At 40.4% G+C, this 17,967-nt stretch overlaps 2 protein-coding genes across 7 annotated transcripts in view; one reads left to right on the forward strand and one right to left on the reverse strand.

The window, feature by feature from the left end:
* Positions 1 to 17,967, reverse strand: part of LOC105490730 (uncharacterized) — a 442,742-nt gene that overhangs the window by 80,819 nt on the left and 343,956 nt on the right. For 2 of the 6 annotated variants that reach the window (XM_011756622.2, XM_011756623.2), the window contains one exon: positions 5,525 to 7,699. The exons of the other annotated variants lie outside the window; for them this stretch is intronic. In XM_011756622.2, the coding sequence (XP_011754924.2) occupies positions 7,625 to 7,699 (75 nt within the window). In that variant the 3' untranslated portion in view covers positions 5,525 to 7,624. Of the gene's footprint in view, positions 1 to 5,524; positions 7,700 to 17,967 lie in introns of those variants that run through there. 6 annotated transcript variants of the gene reach the window in all.
* Positions 12,353 to 12,742, forward strand: LOC112428191 (large ribosomal subunit protein eL39). The gene has a single exon (XM_024795720.2). It carries the CDS (start codon positions 12,413 to 12,415, stop codon positions 12,566 to 12,568), a length of 156 nt encoding a protein of 51 aa, XP_024651488.1. The 5' UTR covers positions 12,353 to 12,412; the 3' UTR covers positions 12,569 to 12,742.

The following is a 17,967-nucleotide window of genomic DNA, read 5'->3' on the forward strand; positions in this document are numbered from 1 at the left end:
GATGCCTCATGAGGGAGATCAGCATAGAGTGCTACAGAATAGATGACAGGTATTCAGTCACAGGTTAGGGACAGCAGACTGGGGGTGACCTCTTCCACAGTGCTGCCTGGGCCCTTGAAAATGGCTGCCATCTCCCGCTCAGGTGACATCTGTGGTGAAATGTCCTTACCTTGTGGTGTCTCAGCGAGGAGATAATGTGCAGACTGGCAGTCACCAGACTCTGGGTCGGCTTCTTTTTTCCTGTTAGCCCCAAGGTCGTTTGTGCAGACGGGAAGGGTGTGTCAATACACATCTCTGAGCACTAATTGATGTTTTCGAAGGAATGACAGGGCAGGAAATTTCTTGAGGTACAAGAATGAGAGGAGAAGGATTCGGAAGACTTCCTCTCCACCCACCCACCCCCAAGAGCTAATATAGAGTAAAGAATTAAAATGGAACTGCTCAAACATCCTGCCAGGCATCTCCAACCTCACAGCATACCATACTAGGGGAATGACTGAAGAATTACAAAGGATCAATGTGGACATTGTGAACAATTCAATGATTTTATCACTTCAAAGCAAAGTGCCCCTTTTGAATATCCTTATTATGAATTGTTTATAGACCATTTCCAGCAATTGTGCTTCAGCGGGCTCTCAGCTCTACAGCCTCGTACATAGTAAACACTCCAGCATGCCCTGGACATTTGTCTGTGCAACCCCAGAGTTGACTCAGAGCTGCTTTGTTCAGTTTCTTTACAAGAGCCAGAAAGAATCATTATAAACTCACCTGAACTGAGAGAATCACTTGGCAGACTTCTGATGTTTGAACCTTACTAACAAAAGCAGTGATGTATAGGGACAAGTACCATTTAATGGTAGGAATTCACACTGAGAAAAGTGATTGCTTGCAACTCACATGGGTTCATGCAGTTTATAATTCCCCCAAACTAGTCTCTGCCACAGATGCTGCTGCACCATTTGCAGGGCAAGAACAGAACAAGCACAAAAAAGCCTGTCCCACATGTGTGTCAAAGAAATGAGAACACACCATCTGCTTTGCCAGTGATAGAGGGTCTGCTCTCCCCACTCTGGCATGCACACTGAAAGTGTCCCCCATCTGAGGAAGGACATGGTGGAGAATGAACTTAGGGAGTATTTGAGACAAAGCAAAATTGATTAAATATCTGCCTGTATTCTCCCGTATTGCAAAATGCAAAGACAGGTAGAGTCTGTGACAAGTCTCCTCTCAAATAGAGGGAAAAACCTTGAGTCACTCTTTGGAATAGCATTTTGGTAAAGTACAAACTCTTGCAGGGGAGTGGGTTAATCGGGGAAACAGAAGTTATTTTGGAGACAAGGGTGGTGAATAAGATTAATAATGCCACTTGCAGAGGGTATATTCTAGGCCAGAAATGAAAAGTACAGGGGTGCAGGGATACTGTATGTTACTGTATGTTAGAGAGAGAGAGAGGGGAGAATGATTGAAAATGTGAAAGCATCAGATGAAGAGTAAACTCACTACACAATTCTATATCGGCTCCAAATTCAATGCTAAAAAGAAAAGTGCCAAAAATATTTTGAGAAATGATGGTGATAGCAACAGGAGACAGACAAATTCCTAGGCAGACAGGGATGAGTCCCTGGTGAAACCTGACCTTCAAGCCAAGAACAGTTTAAAACCTGAAAACCAAGCTGCCAGTTCCAGATAGAGTCCTTGACCAGAGTGAGAACTTCCGTCCCCATCTTACTCCCTCTCTCTCTATTGGTTCCTTCTGAATGATGCCTTTTAACCCATCGAATGGTGCTTTCCAAGACCACCCATGAGCCAATCAGCATGCACTCCCCCATTGTAAGCCCATAAAAACCCTGGACTCAGTCTCACAGATGGCTACCCACTTCCAGGTCTCCTCTCACATCTGAGAGCTTTCTTTCTGTCACTCAATAAAATTCTACTCTGCCTTGCTCACTCTCTGTTGTCTGCGTACCTTATTCCTTTTGGATGCAGGACAAGAACCTGCAACTCACCAACCTGTGGGAGTGAAAGAGCTGTAATGCTTCTGTTTGCCAAGCTGCAGGCAGCAGGAATAAAAGAGCTGTAACCCTCCCTCCTGCTCAACAAACAACAGGAGAGAAGAAACTGCTGAGTGCCACTCCCTCCTGCTTGCCAAACTACGGGAGTGAAAAAGCCCCAACAATGGTATCATTGGAGTATATTTTAATTCTTCAGAGACTACTTGAAAAGGATGGCACTATTTAGATGTGTGGGTTCTTGGGATATTTGTTTAAATAATGAATCTTCATATGTCTATTATATAGATCTTGTGGAAATGAAGACTATCCAAATGAGAACATGTAAGTCTATAGTAAGAGAGTCAGCTGCATCACTTGTATTAATATTTAGCAGACTCACAGACAGGTGGAAGAGTGGGCATCCTCCATGGTGAAAAGAGAAGCCTCAGGCATGCTCTGATTGGAGGTCACTGGCATAGGCCATTCAGAGTCAGGCTAAATAGAAGTGGTGCATCTTATGTGATTGGTTTGGGGACCATATTTGACCTTCTCTGAGTGGTTTAGAGTTGAAAGTGGAGGCAAAAAAATAGTGAAGCTGACCGTCATTGATCAAGTCCTTATTGTTCTGCGTCAATTGCTGCAGAAGTTGTGGGTATAAACCAAAAATAAAATTCTAAGGCCCCCTAATCATCTGAATGGACCTCCTCCTAAGCCAGGGCACTCTAAAATTTAACCTGAAAGACTGGTTCAGGCCATGAGGGGAAGTAGAGGTCAGACTTGCCTCACTATATCCTCCAGCATTAACATCAACACAGACCTTAAGTCCGATAAGAAACATTACAATCTATTCTCTCTGAAGCTTGCTATCTGGAGGCTTCATCTGCATAATAAAACCTTCATCTCCACAACCTCTTATGGTAGCCCAGACATTCCTTTCTATTGATAATGCCTTCAACCAACTGCCAATCAGAAGATTTTAAAATCTACCTATAACCTGGAAGCCCCCACAACCTCCTTCAAGTTGTCCCACCTTTCTGGACCAAACCAGTATATATCTTCAATGTATTTGATTGTGTCTTATGACTCCCTAAAATGTATAAAACCAACCTGCACCCCAACCACCTTGGGCACATGTTCTTAGGACCTCCTAAGGGCTGTGTCATGGGCCTTGGTCACTCATATATGGCTCAGAATAAATCTTTTCAAATATCTTACAGAGTTTGACTCTTTTCATTAATGGGTCACAGCCCTACAGGCATGTACGGGTTGACAACTGTCCATTTGTGTATTTTCCTGGTCTGGGGCAGGTCTTCAAAATTGGTATTTGGTGCCTGGAGATATTTGCTTTCTTAGCTCTTTTCATCAGTCCACCCATTCAGGCTCAAGGCACTGGGTGCCACATTAAAAGCCTCTGCAATGACACACTGTGATCTAGGGAGCATCCCCAGGTCTCAGCCTGACCTTCTGTTCTGATCATTTGCCTCATACTCTGACCATGTGGCTCCCCATTCTGAGCTGATTCTCTTGGGCTCCCTCCTGATTCTAGGCCTTGATTCTGATCATGAGAACTCATAGGAAACGATGTCTGGCAGATCATTCCACCCCACCTCTGACTATGCTCAGACTAGCCCTCCAGGACCTCATCAACTAGACTTCCCAGTGCATTCATCCAAGGAGAATATGAGGTAGGCCTATTTTATAAAGTTAGATGAAAACCAGAAGGCCATCTGGGCTATCACTTAAGACATTAAGACACAGTGCAAGCTTAAAAATCAAGTTTTTAAGTATGGAGTCCATGGAGATAAAAGTTGGGAGTTCTACTCTCAAAGAGGGAAAGAAAATAAGCCAGAGACTAGGGGATCTATGGTATGGGGGCCTCCACAGAATTGCCCTCTGGCTATGACATAATCAGAAACACCAAGTACACCTTTGGTCTTGTAGGTGAAAAATAATAATCCTCTTAATTTCTCAGCTGGCCACCCAGCCAGCTTGTTACAAAACACAGATTAATAAGAGAAAAACAAGTTTATTAACATGTATATTTTATATATACATAGGAGACACAGAGGGAATGAGTTCATCCCAAAGAGATGGCTTTGAAGTACAGCTTATATAGCATCTTCAACAAAGAACAGTAAATCTTTAGAGAAAGGATAAAACAGTGGGAAAGGATTCTGAGTTTGTATGGGGTGGTGTCAACTTGGAGGAAGGGTTAGTTAGTAAAGCTTGTCTTCAGTGGTTGGCCTTTGCTTTCCGTGGGAGAAGAGTGGGGAAGAGAGGGAAAAGGATGCCTTTTTGTCTCTGTAAAAGTATTTTCCTGAGGGAGGAGAGTTTTCTTGTAATTGCTCTTTCTTAAATGCCATCAGCTCAGCAATCCTTCATATTTTGGGGTAGTGCATTCTGGTCTCTCACTGTCCATGTTTTCTAACACCAGCAAACTTAAATCTATAAAGTAATTGTATTCTTCTTTATTTTAAATTTTATGCAAATTTTCTAGTGGAAAGCCAGCCTGCCAAACCCAGGAGGAGAAATTCCCAAGGCTGGCCTGAGGAAGAAGGAATGTGGTTAGTGAGGCCGCTCTGTTCTGGGGCTTGGCCAGCCTCGCTGCACTGTGCGCTGGGATGTTGTATTGCTTTCCTGTGAAATGCCACATGGGTTTTTAAAATGCTATCACTTACAAGCCAGTCCCCATGCCGTCTAGGGTCCAGCTACTCTCAAGACTTGTTGACATCTTATTCCCCGTGATAAACTCTCCACTGGGTATGGAAAGCTAGTTTTGCTTTTCCTTTCAAAAGGAATAAACAGAACATGGGGAAAAGAAAAAGGAACTAAGCTTAGTGGGACCTCCTCATAGAGTATTTAATCGTCAGGATGCCTAGGGCAGGATGACTCCATTCTTTACGGGTGGGCGCTGAATTCCTGGTTTCCTCAGGAGTTACTTTACAACTGAATTTTGTTGTCTTTCTCTTTGCAAAAAAATCTAAGCACTCGATGGTTGTGCAATTACCAGCAATATTAATACCTATTCCAGGCTCTCACTGACAGTTTATAGAGAGGGAGGGTGGACAAATCAGGCTTGCAAAGCTCCCTCCTCAGCAGTGGCTTCTGGACTATTGGTCCACTGTAGGATAAGCATGACAAGGCACAAGGGGGCTAGATGAGACCACTGAAATTGGTAACTGGTTGCTTTCTTTTTAAACTTAAATAGAATTTGAATTAAATTGTCTAGTAATGAAAGGAAAAGTAGAAGCAAAAATAGAATAAATGGGACAATATAGCTCAGTATTTCACTGCTTTCATTAGCTAATATAATTTCATTCATAAGCTCCATTGCTAAGTTTAAAGATTGCAAGTTGCTCTAAACACATACCAGTGTCATGTGTCAGGAGCCCTGTCCTGAAAAAAGTTCAGGGTCTCTGTTTGTGGCTCTAGGATGGGTGGAAGTGGGTTTCCAGGAGCTTCTCCTCCTTGCCTCCCTCTTATCTCCTGGGGCTTCCGATGCTGCAAAGGAAGGCAACAGGATACTTGTTTTTTTCTTCAATATTTTAACCTATGTGGCTAGTGAGAAATCAGTGGATTGATATTTTAGCCTCACTCAGCTTCCACTTTTCCATCCATCTTTCATCTTATGGTTTTAGCATCTATTGTAAACCCATACCAGAATCAGTGACTTCACTAGGGATTATAAAATGGTGATTCTTAATTCTATCATTCCTTTTGTATTTATCAGATGGTGTTCTTCTGTAAAGAAGCATTTTCTTTCAAACAAAACAAAACAAAACAAAAAAACACCTTTCACATGTGTTCCTTTTGTGACTAGCAAATAATCTGGGCTGATTCTTTAATACTTGCAACAAGTCATGGGAATAAAATGTAGAACATGCTACATATTCAAGTACCTCTTCTATTACCTCTTCCCACCATTTTTTTAACCAAAGGCACAATGCTACATGCTTTAATTTTGTTATTATTTAATATCCATTCATCTAACACATACTTACTGAGTGCTATGTGCCAGACAGTATTCCAGGTGCTTGAGATATAGCAGTGAACAGAAAGAAACCCTTACCCTCACTGGCTTTCATTCAAGAAGAGAAAGGCCGATAATAAACATAATAAATGAGTAAAATACACATGTTATCTGGTGACAAGTGCTCTGGAGAAAAATAAAGCAGAAAAGTGGGAAAGGGGCTGGGAAAAGAGTTTGCAATTGTGAATAGGGTTGATAGGATCCCGGAGAAGGTGATATTTGGGTAGAGGTCCTCAGAGCTAAGGATCTAAGCCATGCAAACACTTAGGGGAGAAGAGCTCGAGGCAGAAGGAATAGTATGTGTCAAGGCCCTGAGGCAGAACCGCGAGCAGGGGCCTGCCTGAGCAACAAGGCGGCCAACACGGCTGGAGATAAAGAGGTCAGAGAAAAGGTCAGAGAGGATGGGGCACCATATCCTGCCTGGTCTTGCTGGTGGACCACTGTCTGGATTTTAGCTTTTACTCAGAGTGACACAGGCAGCCATTCCAGGATCCTGAATAAAGGAGTGACATTATGTGACTTATATTTTATCAAGATCTTTTTAGCTGCCAATTATCCCAACTCTCAGAGAGAAGGCTGTTACTACTCCCTTTTTATATAGAAGGAATGGGGACTCACAGAAAGAAATGTGATGTATTCCAGGTCACCATCTATGAGGGAAGGAAGCTGTGATTTAATCTAGGCCATTACATATCAGTTTATAAAGCAGAGGGGACGAACAGACCTTGCTATTAAGGAATGAAGTGGGGTTAGGGGTTGTCTGTGCGGACAGATGGCACAGTCCCCCAGCACACTTGCTCTCCATTTTCTTCCCTGTTTGGCAACAAATGCTAAGATGCTTAGCACTGGGCAAAAGCCATGCTGTTAATCTTGTCTTTTCTCATTGAGGCTTCTCATCTTTCCAAAAGATGACATTTCTAGAATCGTGAGTGCAATAAACTTAAGGTCATAGAGCACGGCTCTTAAAAAGACAGTTTCATGAGCTGTAAAAAGTAATCATGGTTTGTCAAGTTAGCAGATCTCTCCCCTTCGGCCTTCTAACAGTCACTAATGCCTTTTTTGGAGACAGCACACTTTTGTTCTTTTACTTTTCAGAGTCGTTGAAGGGGGAGAACTATTTCTTTATACAGAGGGCCCTGCATGGCAGCTTTAACCACTTCAGACTGATAAGAGAATTCTACTCAAGAGTTTTGTTTTGCTGTTTGTTTTCCTGACCTCTCTGTTGAGACAGGCCACCAGCTGACCAAATAATTACAATAGTGGTTGGGAGATGGTAAATTCCACAGAATAATCCAAGGAAATTCCAGTTTTTCTAATAATTGAATGATAAGAATATTTATGTGATCTTTTCTGCATTGCACTGGTCTACTTGAGGAAAATCAGGTGATAGCATAATTCATACAGAAATAATCAAGCTCCCTTTTTAAAAAAGAATGACACTTTGGGAGGCCAAGGCAGGAAGACTGCTTGAGTCCTAGAGTTCAAGACCAGCCTGAGCAATAGCAAGGCCTGTCTCTACAAAACAATGAAAAATAAAGCAATTAGCCTAGTGTGGTGGTGCCTACCTGCAGTCCCAGCTACTTGGGAGGCTGAGGCAGGAAGATCACTTGAACCCAGGAGTTCGAGCTATGATGACACTACTGCACTCAAGCCTGGGCAACAGAGTGAGACTCTGTCTCTAAACAAAAAAACAAACAAACCAAAAAAAAGAAAAAAGAAGAATGATAGATAAGCAATGTCATATTTGAAAGTGTACTGGGAATATAAGCATACTTTTTGTACCCAAATTACATAAATCTGAACATTACTTGTACCTATTACTGAATCCTCAATGCTGAGTGTTTTGGCTGGAGTAAGAATCCTTTAAAAGCAGCAGAAGAGCCATGTTCTCTCAGTTAGATGTAAAAAGACAATGTGGATCCCAGCTTCCTCCATTGCCAAAATACCCCTTTAGATGAGGGGTACATCCACGTGGCCCATGCCAGTGTGGCCTGCTCTGTAGTCAGAGTCAAAACTGCAAAGCACCCTCACACACAATATCCCATATGAGCTTCATAATGAACCCATGGAGCCGCTATAATCTCCTCTTTCTTATAGACAGCGCAATAGGCTCAGAGAAGTCAACAATTCATCTGAGGATGCTCAGCAAATAAGGAGTAGAGTTCAGGTTTTAACCCAGGCCTTCTGAGTCTAAAATCCAAGAGCTTTGGGTACCCCACACTGTTGGCATGGTGTTGGCTACAGCTCTGATTTAACAAAGCAAAATCCCCATCATCCCTGGTGACCCTTCTCAGGCATCCTTTGGTTGCTGAGGATGACTGAGCACCAGCTGTGCATTTGATGGGCTGTCCAAGCATTTAATATGCCTGGAACAGAATCCAGTCTACACCCCACGCTGGGGAGACTAGTAGTGAATTAAAAGTATCAGATGGACTCTATCTAAGGAATGTAATAGGTTTGAGTCCTAATGACTTAGCCCATGATCTAGCAATAAAGGCTTTCTACCAAGCTATTTTCTTTCAACAGAGCTTTAGTCATGTTAATGAAATATTCTAGGGAAATAAAAAAGTGTTTATTTATGGGAATAAAAATGGTTTATTTTCCACTGCCCATGATATTTTAGTCTTAGAAATTCATAGTGCACTTAGCATTTTTAAAACTCTGGAAATCCTGCCACAATAAATAAATAAACAAACAAAACTTTAATTTTGTTTAACACTCAATTTCCTAACTTTATATGAGCACAGTCTGTGTTTGCTCATGTAGTCTCTTCTAATGTCTTGAAAAATTCTAATTTTGGAACATGCTTTGAAAACTCTACAGGAGACTCTTTAGAATAGAAGCACCTTTGGAACAGAATTTTCTGTTTCTTTAGTTTATTTCTGAGTGCTCACCATTAGAACAGTGCCTTCCATACAGAAGGCTGCCATTAAAAAGTATTCAAATGAATATATAGATCTCTCTCCTTCATTTTAGCGCTAGTCTTCTAATGTTCTAGATAAACTCCTCAAATTAAAGTATTCTATAATTAATCACTTAACATCAACTGAACAAAGGCCATCCTGATGGAAACATTTATGCCAAAACTTTCAAATCAAATGACTAATTTTTTTTTCTATATTGCTCATAATATTGAAGAGTCAAGATAATAGTTTTTTAGCTAACGATCAGACACAAATACTAAACTAAGTATTTTTCACATGGTAAGTCTACAAGACACCCAAACTTTTGGGGAAAAAAGTGAAAACTTTGATCCCTCTGATACCCTGCACACATGCCAAGAATCTTTATATTGAAAACAGCTGCTTGACTGGCAATTTTTCACACGTCTTCCAACTGTTGGGTGCAGGGAAGGCTCCACTGCAGCAAAAGGAAAATGGTAATAAGTTTCCCCTTCCTTGAACGGGTGTTGTGAGAATTCAGAATGTTTTCAAAGAAAACATCACAGACGACGCAGTACCAAAATCTGCTTGACCCAGCATCATCAGGGAGGAGTATTTTTAAAATGACATTCTAGAATCTTAGAGTAAATCAGGCCTTGGAAATTGTTCAGCAGAGTCCATTCATTAGATAAATGGGCAAAAAAACTCAAAGTAATTGAGTGACTTTTCCAGAGTTATATAGCTTGCATTGAAGGGCTGGGACTACATGCAAGTCCTCTAAGTTCCAAGAAGTTTTCACCAGGTCACCAGTGCCTTTTCTCACCACAGGGGCTTCCTGAGAGTTGTACAGATGTGGCCCCCAGGTATTAGGAAAATGCTTGCGATGAGAATCTCAGAAGTGGGAGGATCCTAGAGACTTGGTGATCTCACCTACTTATTTCCTAGGTGAGAAAACGCAGAGATCAAGCTAGAGTAATCACTCAGTGAGTTTAGGATTCTTCAGAGCAGCACCTTCTACTAGAACTTTCTACAATGGTGAAAATGTCTAATACGGTAGCTTTGAAGCACTAGTGCAACTGAGGAACTGAATTTTCAACTTTAATTTAAATTAAAGTTAACTTACATCAAAGTAGTCACTTGTGGCTAGTGACCACCATATTGGATAGCACAGCTCTAGAGAGCGAATCTAGTTATACCATTAACTGGCCTTGTTGTACTATCCTCAGTTAGGATTTGAGCATGACAAAACTACCAAAATATACCACTTGTTACAACATTGCAGTATGTATGTTTTACAAATTCGAGGAGTTCAATATAACAAAGTGAACAGAAAAATCATCTGCATTTGTGATTAAATGAGTAACACTAAATCCAACATTAAGAGTCAAGCCATCACAAATAGTTATTTTGCTCCTACTAAGTCTAAGATTTCTGTAATCCTGGTAAAAAAGTAAAAACATGGAAATGTGTAGTAGCTATATTTAACTCTCTTGCATCTTTTTATTTTTTAGCTATTCAGATGATCTATAAAATGAATACTAATGATTTATTCCAAATATAACCTCTAAATAATTAGTAAAGGCCAATCTTTCACCCTCTTGACAGTGAAATAATCCTTTGTAGAGATATACGCTAAGTTAATCACCTCATTAAAACCTAGGCCAGGCAGTTTTGCTTTCTTTAGCTATATGTTGCCTTAGAAGCTAAGTAAAACATCTTCACTTGCCCACCAGTGAGCTGTGTCCTGTATTCAATTAGTTTCATCAAATTATTAGAAAAAGAGGAGCATTGTTGAACCAAGAGCTGCATGCAATATTTAGATTTACAAACTAATACAGTATAAAGACTCCCTAAGAAGTTCACATGCCTCTGTCTAAAAAACCGGCTCCTTCAAATGATACCATTGATTCCGGACGTCAGACAGTCTGCCATAGAGAAGTCAGTCAGTGGACACTCTGAAAACAAATTCAAAGGGGGGCGCTTGCTCCATGGCATGTTTCTCCTTAATGGGCTCAAAAGGCCAATGTTCTCTCAGACAATTAGGCTTCTCATCCTGGAGAAATCTGGCCATCATGACTTGTTTTTCAATGTCTATCTTCCAAGGCAAAACAAAGTTTTAACCAGACAAAATCTACCCATGTGACTACTTCCCCCATTCTGGGGTGACTGAATCACCTTTTTAAAAAATGTCTTGGATGTCCTTTTGCATAAGCCAAGAACGGCCTACCCATAGGATGCTCTGTTTGTATCTGTAGCAAGAGAAAGTCAGTGTAGTTTGAAATTGGAAGTTCAAGATCTATTAAAATAGATCATTCCACCAAAAAGACATATGCACTCGGATGTTCATCACCATGCTATTCACAATAGCAAAGACATGGAATCAACCTAGTTGCCCATTAGTGGTGGCACTAATTCATTAGATTGACTAAAGAAATTGTGGTACACATATACCATGGAATACTATACATCCATAAAAAAAAAGAATGAAATCACGTTGTTTGCAGCAACATGGATGCAGCTGGAGGTCATAATCCTAAGTGAATTAATGCAGGAACAAAAAACCAAACACCGCAGTTCTCACTTATAGGAGAGAGCTCAACATTGAGCACCCACAGACATAAACATGGGAACAACAGACACTGTGGACTACTAGAGGGAGGAGGAATTGAGGGCAATATGGGTAGAAAAACTACCTACTGGGCACTCTGCTGACTACCTGAGTGCAATATACCAGTCTAAGAAACCTGCACATGTATCCACCGTATCTAAAGTAAAAGTTGGGAAAAAAAGGTTTGGGGAGGAAATGAAAAAGATGTGTCCTATTATGGAATTTTGTTTAAGACTCTTTGCTCAATAATGGAGAGGTTAAAAGCAGGGAACCAAAAAGAAGCTGTAGACTTTATCTCTGAGAATCTGTGGTGAGAAATGTCTCAGAAAGCACTCTAACCACAGAGAAGATGAGGAGACCAGATGAGTCTCACGGGCCCATGAACACTGAAACGCTTATGAACTTTTTTGGGGCACACATAAAAGAGGCAAAAAGCAAGTTGTACTGTAGCTAAAAGTTGAGACACTCATTTATTTAAAAGAAAGGAAAATCTTTGTCACATTTTGAACATTTTTGGGGGTCAAAATCAAGATGCCTAATATGAAAGTAAATAGTGATTTGTTTTTGGTGGGAGCTGTATTTTGAATCAGATTAATACAGAGATCCTAAAACTGGCATGTCAAATCATGTGGTCCCAACCTCAAGGTACTCAAGCTGGGAGTATTATTTTTCCCAATCAAGCAACAAAGAAGATACACATTTGAGTATTTTACTGACTTGTGAATACAGATTGTTACTTCTAACAATCAGGCAGAAAATTGTATCTTGGTTCAATGTAATGCCTCATGGTATATAATGACAAGCTGCTTTGAAATGTAATTACTTTTATAGAAATAAAATCCTTGCCCCCCTCTTTTCCTTTCTCCGCCATCGTGGTGTGTTCTTGCCTCCACTTCTCGCCATGTCTTCTCACAAGACTTTCAGGATTAAGCGATTCCTGGCCAAGAAACAAAAGCAAAATCGTCCCATTCCCCAGTGGATTCGGATGAAAACTGGAAATAAAATAAGGTACAACTCCAAAAGGAGACACTGGAGAAGAACCAAGCTGGGTCTATAAGGAATTGCACATGAGATGGCACATATATTTGTGCTGTCTGAAGGTCACGATCACATTACCGTATCAAACTGAAAATGTCACCACTCTCTGGAGAGTTCGACGTATTTTCCTCTCTGAATCTATTATGAATGCGTTGGTTGGCTGGGTTCAGTAATAAATATGTGAGGCCTTTCATTTCAAAAAAAAAAAAAAAAGAAAAGAAATAAAATCCTTTCACATTTTGTTTTGTTGACAAATAGACCAGGCAGCCGCCAAAGAAGTGTCGATGGAACACTTTTCTCAGAAGCATATGCTTCACTTCAGCCAAGAAAGAAGAAAAAACTTGATCAACGTGTATGTGTGTATCGTGAGACACTTAATCAGAAAGATATACAGATCTTTCTTTTCCATAATCATGAGACCTGAGATTTTTCTCGAGGGAAGTGTTCCAACATGAGAAAGAAAATACATAGTTCCAAAAGCCCATGTTTTCAATTTGCTGCCACATGGTTTAAATTATCTATGTATTTATTAAGGGCGCTAAATAGGCAGCTTAATTTAGGGAAAGGGGTCATTCAAGTTGAGAAAAATCATGTTTAATCCCTCAACTCACTACAGGTTGATTGTGCTTTTTAAATGCATATAGCCTCAGCTAACAAAATTCCCCATGATAAGAAGGTCCCCTGTCTGCTTCTACATTTGTCGGCTGCCAATAACGATGGAAATTTGTTAAGCTCCTGGCTCCAGGCCCAGCTGCTCTGGGCATCTTCCAGAATTAGGGATTTGTCAGTTACTTTCTCTTTATGTTGCCAGTGTGCTTGCCTGCGATTTGGGGGTCACCTCTCTGTTCCTGGCATATCATGTGTTTGTTACATTACTATAGCATAGAAACCAAAGGGCCAGGGTATCAGAGCTTCTTTGCTTGTGTAAGTCTGCTTTGGTTTTTTTCTCTGGATGGGGGTAGAGTAGGTCTGAAGGGAACCATGAGGAAGACATTATTAGATGTAAAAGACTGGAAATTTGAACATGTACTGGCTATTTGATGACACGACAGAATTCTAATTTTCTAAGCTTCAGAATGGATAGTTATGTTTCTATGAAGAGTCCCTATGTTTTAAAAATACAACATGAAACATTTTAGATAAAATTATATATTATCTGTAATTCATTTCCAAATAATATGGGAGTGAGACAGTAGATGTGGGTCCCGATGAAGTGAGATTGGCTGTGAGTTGATTATTGTTGAAGAGTGATTGGTGGGTACACAGGGGTACATTAAATTACTATGCATATTTTTGTATTCATAGTTGATATTTTCCATGATACAATTTATTTTAACTGAAGGAAAAAAAGTGCCTGAGAAGAATGCAAGATCCCTTAATAGTCCTCTCTGGACTATCAACAAATCTTAGGGAAATAGGGTAAGAGTTTGAGAATCTTTTAGAAACATGGCTTTCCACTTTTTTTGCCAGCATTTATGAAAGAGTATTTGATAGTGCCCCCATGCTTTGCCCTGTATCTTCTACCATACTGTTTTTATTATATGGTTCTCAGGCTGAGAACCTGAGACCCGTAGATGTGAAACTCTTCTCCAGACGCCTTAGAGCATGGTTAGGGTTTCATCAGCCCTGCTCCTTGGGTCTTTGACTTGCACATGGCTTCTTAAATCCCATTTTCACTGAGCCAAAATGCCCTGAATTATTTCTTTATGGCCTCCAAACACAGCCCCAGTGGATCCTCTGTGTGGGTCTAGCTCAAGATGTACACATGCATATCTTCAATGTCCACCTATTTTTATTTTCATCTGAGCCTGTATAGCCAGACAATGGCAGGAAGTGTTTCTCTTGGTGACCCACAGTGGCCTTCCTTCCTCCCGGCCCATTGCCATGGCTGTGGTTGTCTCATTCCCTTCTGTGTGCTAAAATCAGCCCCACTCAGAACCTCCCCAGACTCTGGTCTGTGTCTTTTCCTTGCCTTGTGTGGTTATTTTGACTGCTATAGCAAGAACCCCATTTGTAAGCAGGCTGAGCAGTGTCAAGCAGAGATGACCTGGGTGACGGCCCCAGGCACTTGCCTCTCGGTGCCTTGTGTCTAATTCAGAGGCATGAGGTGTTCTGCCTTATTTAGGGCAGCATGTGAGGGTTACACCTTGGAGAGCAGATGTTAGCCTTCGTCTAAGACAGTGGACATCTTGGGCTTTTGATATTGGCATCAAAGCTCCTACAAAGTGCTCTGGGCCCTATTGCAATATAGTCTTCCCTGGACCACTCTAAGCAGAGGTTCTTGAGAGAGAAAGAAGACAAACATGTTATGAGAATAAATCATCATCAAGGACTAAGAGACTGAAAAAGCAAAACAATCTTGAGCAAAGGATGAGGACACCAGTCATCTCTTTCTACACCAGCATCTCTAGTGCCCAAGAACTTCTGGCACATGGTATTACATTTTATCCTTATTTTTAAGGGAAGGGAGAGGTCAAGCATGAGAAGGACTGATGTGAAACTAAAGAAACCTGAATTCTTGACCCAGCCCTGCCACTAACCAACCTTCTGATATCAGGTATATTTTTATTTCATGTATTTATCAAGCATCCAGTACGTAGCCAAGCATAGTACTGGCGCTTCAGGGACAACACAGATGAATAAGAAATGGGCTCTGATTTTAAAAAGCCCTTGGGGAAGCAGACCCATAAATAAAATCTAAGCCACAAAATATTGTAGGATCTACAGTGTGGGGTGCTTGAGTGTAGGTCCCAGGGGTCTCCAAGAAATGCATGATTGATGGTACCTGGTTTGTGGAGGGAAGGATTGGCAGAGGCTCAACTAAGTCTTCCTGTTGCCATAACAAAGGCAGACTGCAGTATCTATAAAATCATTCTTCTAGAACTGTAAGTATCTCTGAATGTATGTAATTGGGGAACCACAGCACAGAAATGTTGGGTATTTTTCCACAGTCCTATGAAGATTTTGTGGCAAGGCCAAGGTGGAGACAGAAGTGTTGGGACTCCCGACACAGTGCTCCTTCCCTCAGCACTAATTCAGTCTCGGTGCTGAGTTGCTTTACAAAGTTAATTCATTCAAACACGTCTGCTTATTTTATCCAAAACAGAACTTGAAATATCCACAGTGGTTCTCAGCTTGAACCTAATTTTGAACAAAGAGAAAGAACTGTTCTGCAAACCGTCTCCATTTTTCTCGCAGCACATGATGAGAACTGGGGCTCTTTGCAGAAGTCCCTTATGGTAAAAACAAAACAAAACGTAGTGCTCAGTCCAATAAACTTGCAGTCAACCCTAGCCCAGAAGCAAAATCCCATGCAGAGAATACAATCCCTTGTTCCTCACAAATCTAAAAGGGAAAGAGATTTGTGAGTAGAGCTTTCAGCTGTGCGAATAGACCATTGTTCATTAGGCATCTCATTGTAAATTCTACTTTAAAGCTTGTTTGTTTCCACTGAACCCCTGAATTTTGTATTTGTGTACCTATCTGTAACAAAAAAGAGAGTTCCAAAAGCACAAAGGAAATGTAGAGGATGAGAAAGAGAGAGGGAGAGGGGAAGTGAGGTGGGGGGCGGGAATTGAACTGTGGAGTTCAAATGAACCTGTACCTAGCGACATCTGCACTTATCTAACTCTGGTTTGGCCATACCCTATAAAAATGCACATGGAAGAGTTTAATGAACCTTGATTCCTTGTCAGATTAGCAAACTTTTCACTATCTGACTGTAATGTTTCCAATGCTTAGATCTCAGAGGCTCAATGTTGAGGGAGACAGAAATCGTAGGAAAAAAAGAGCAATTACACAGTGTCTCAGTTGCTCACCCTCTGGGTTCCAAGAACTCAGCTAGAAGCTGAGGCAGATCCATTCACTGTGCTGCCAGATCTCTTCTCCCAGTTTTAGCTGAGCCCATGGCTGTCCTGGTAACTACTTCATTTTCTATCAGCTCTGTAGGTAGGTAAAACCAACGACTAGATTCTGACCAATGAGATGTGACCTACAATGATGTACTTCACTTGTGGATCTCGCCCTTCAAACAACTGGACATACATTCCCCAGATCATTTACCCCTTCCCAGTGTCTGTAAAACAGCAAGAACAAGCATTGCCACTTTGGACCCAGAAATGGAAGCCATTTGTTGAGAATGTCAGTAGTGCCTCCCCATCAGCTCTGAACCATTCACATCTGAGTGGTAAAGTGAGAGAGAAAAAAGTTTCCAACTTAATTAAGCCACAATATCCTAGGATCTCTTTGTTATAGCAGCTTACTTCAACCCAAACTAACTACCCCCATGGTGTGGGGTCAGAGTCTGGCCAAAAGATGCATTCATGCTTCTCTAGTGACATTGACTCACCCTTTCTCTTTGTCATTGACAGTGGGAAAGACAGAGCTAAGCCAACTTTCAATACCACATGGAGTATTCATTTCTAGACGTCTGTCCTAAGGAATGTTGAAATTAGAAAAAAATCATGGTATTATTTATGAACCTAAAAATTGAACTCAATCAACTTGACCAATAGTGGGATAATTAATTATAATATGGGTTATCTATTTACATTTTATATTATTCCACAGAAGAATTAAAGTGTGCCCATTGGGGGAAAAAATCATGTTTATGGAGAGACAGAGAGAGAGAGAATGTTTGCAGGCACTCCACTGGCTTTATTTAGTTTGCAACCAGATGACTCTTTTATTTAAAAGTCTTTTGGCTTTTGTTGTTTTGATCTCAGCTGGGCATCATTATTTAATGGTGTACATTTGAAACCATGACTCTCAGTTCATTGACAATGTCAGTAAGATGATAGATAAAAATAAGAAGGCTCACTGGGGCTATTGCATGAATACTGATAAAAATGTAGAATCATATTCCCTATAGTTAAATTTCCCCACTAAACCATAATAGATTATACTTTTTTGACTTGCTAGTTTTCTAACTATTTAAAAATTATCTTTAGTTCCAGCCTTTAACCACATGACGTTTAGAGTAATCCATCCTGTTGCTTGTCTACTTCTTGCACTGAATAGATTTCTCCTATTTTTTTGAAAATTTCAAACTTTTTAAAAAGCTTTTTATTTTGAAAATTTCAAACCTACCAAGAAGCTGAAATAATATAATGTATACTTTTCACCTAGTCTTATTAATTGTTAAAATCTTACAAAGCTGCTTTATCTCATTCTTTCTATCTTTCTCTGCTGAACCATTTGAAAGTAATTTTCAGGCATCATGTTTAATAAAATGAAAATTATCACAGTGTAACATCAACTGAGAAAAATGGTTACCTATGAAAATGTTAACTATAATCATTTCTGAATGGTAAGACTGGGTGATTTTTCCCCCTATGTGTTCCAAAGTTTCTAGAAAAAAGCTTGAAATTTATATTTCACTAAACCAATACTTCTATTTGGAAGTTTGATTAAAATTTG

Source organism: Macaca nemestrina, chromosome 16, assembly GCF_043159975.1.
Source record: "Macaca nemestrina isolate mMacNem1 chromosome 16, mMacNem.hap1, whole genome shotgun sequence".
Classification (NCBI taxonomy): domain Eukaryota; kingdom Metazoa; phylum Chordata; class Mammalia; order Primates; family Cercopithecidae; genus Macaca; species Macaca nemestrina.

What these genes read in the sequence shown, in the direction of transcription:
- LOC112428191 (XM_024795720.2), top strand. Translation starts at nt 12,413, where the DNA reads ATGTCTTCTCACAAGACTTTCAGGATTAAGCGATTCCTGGCCAAGAAA.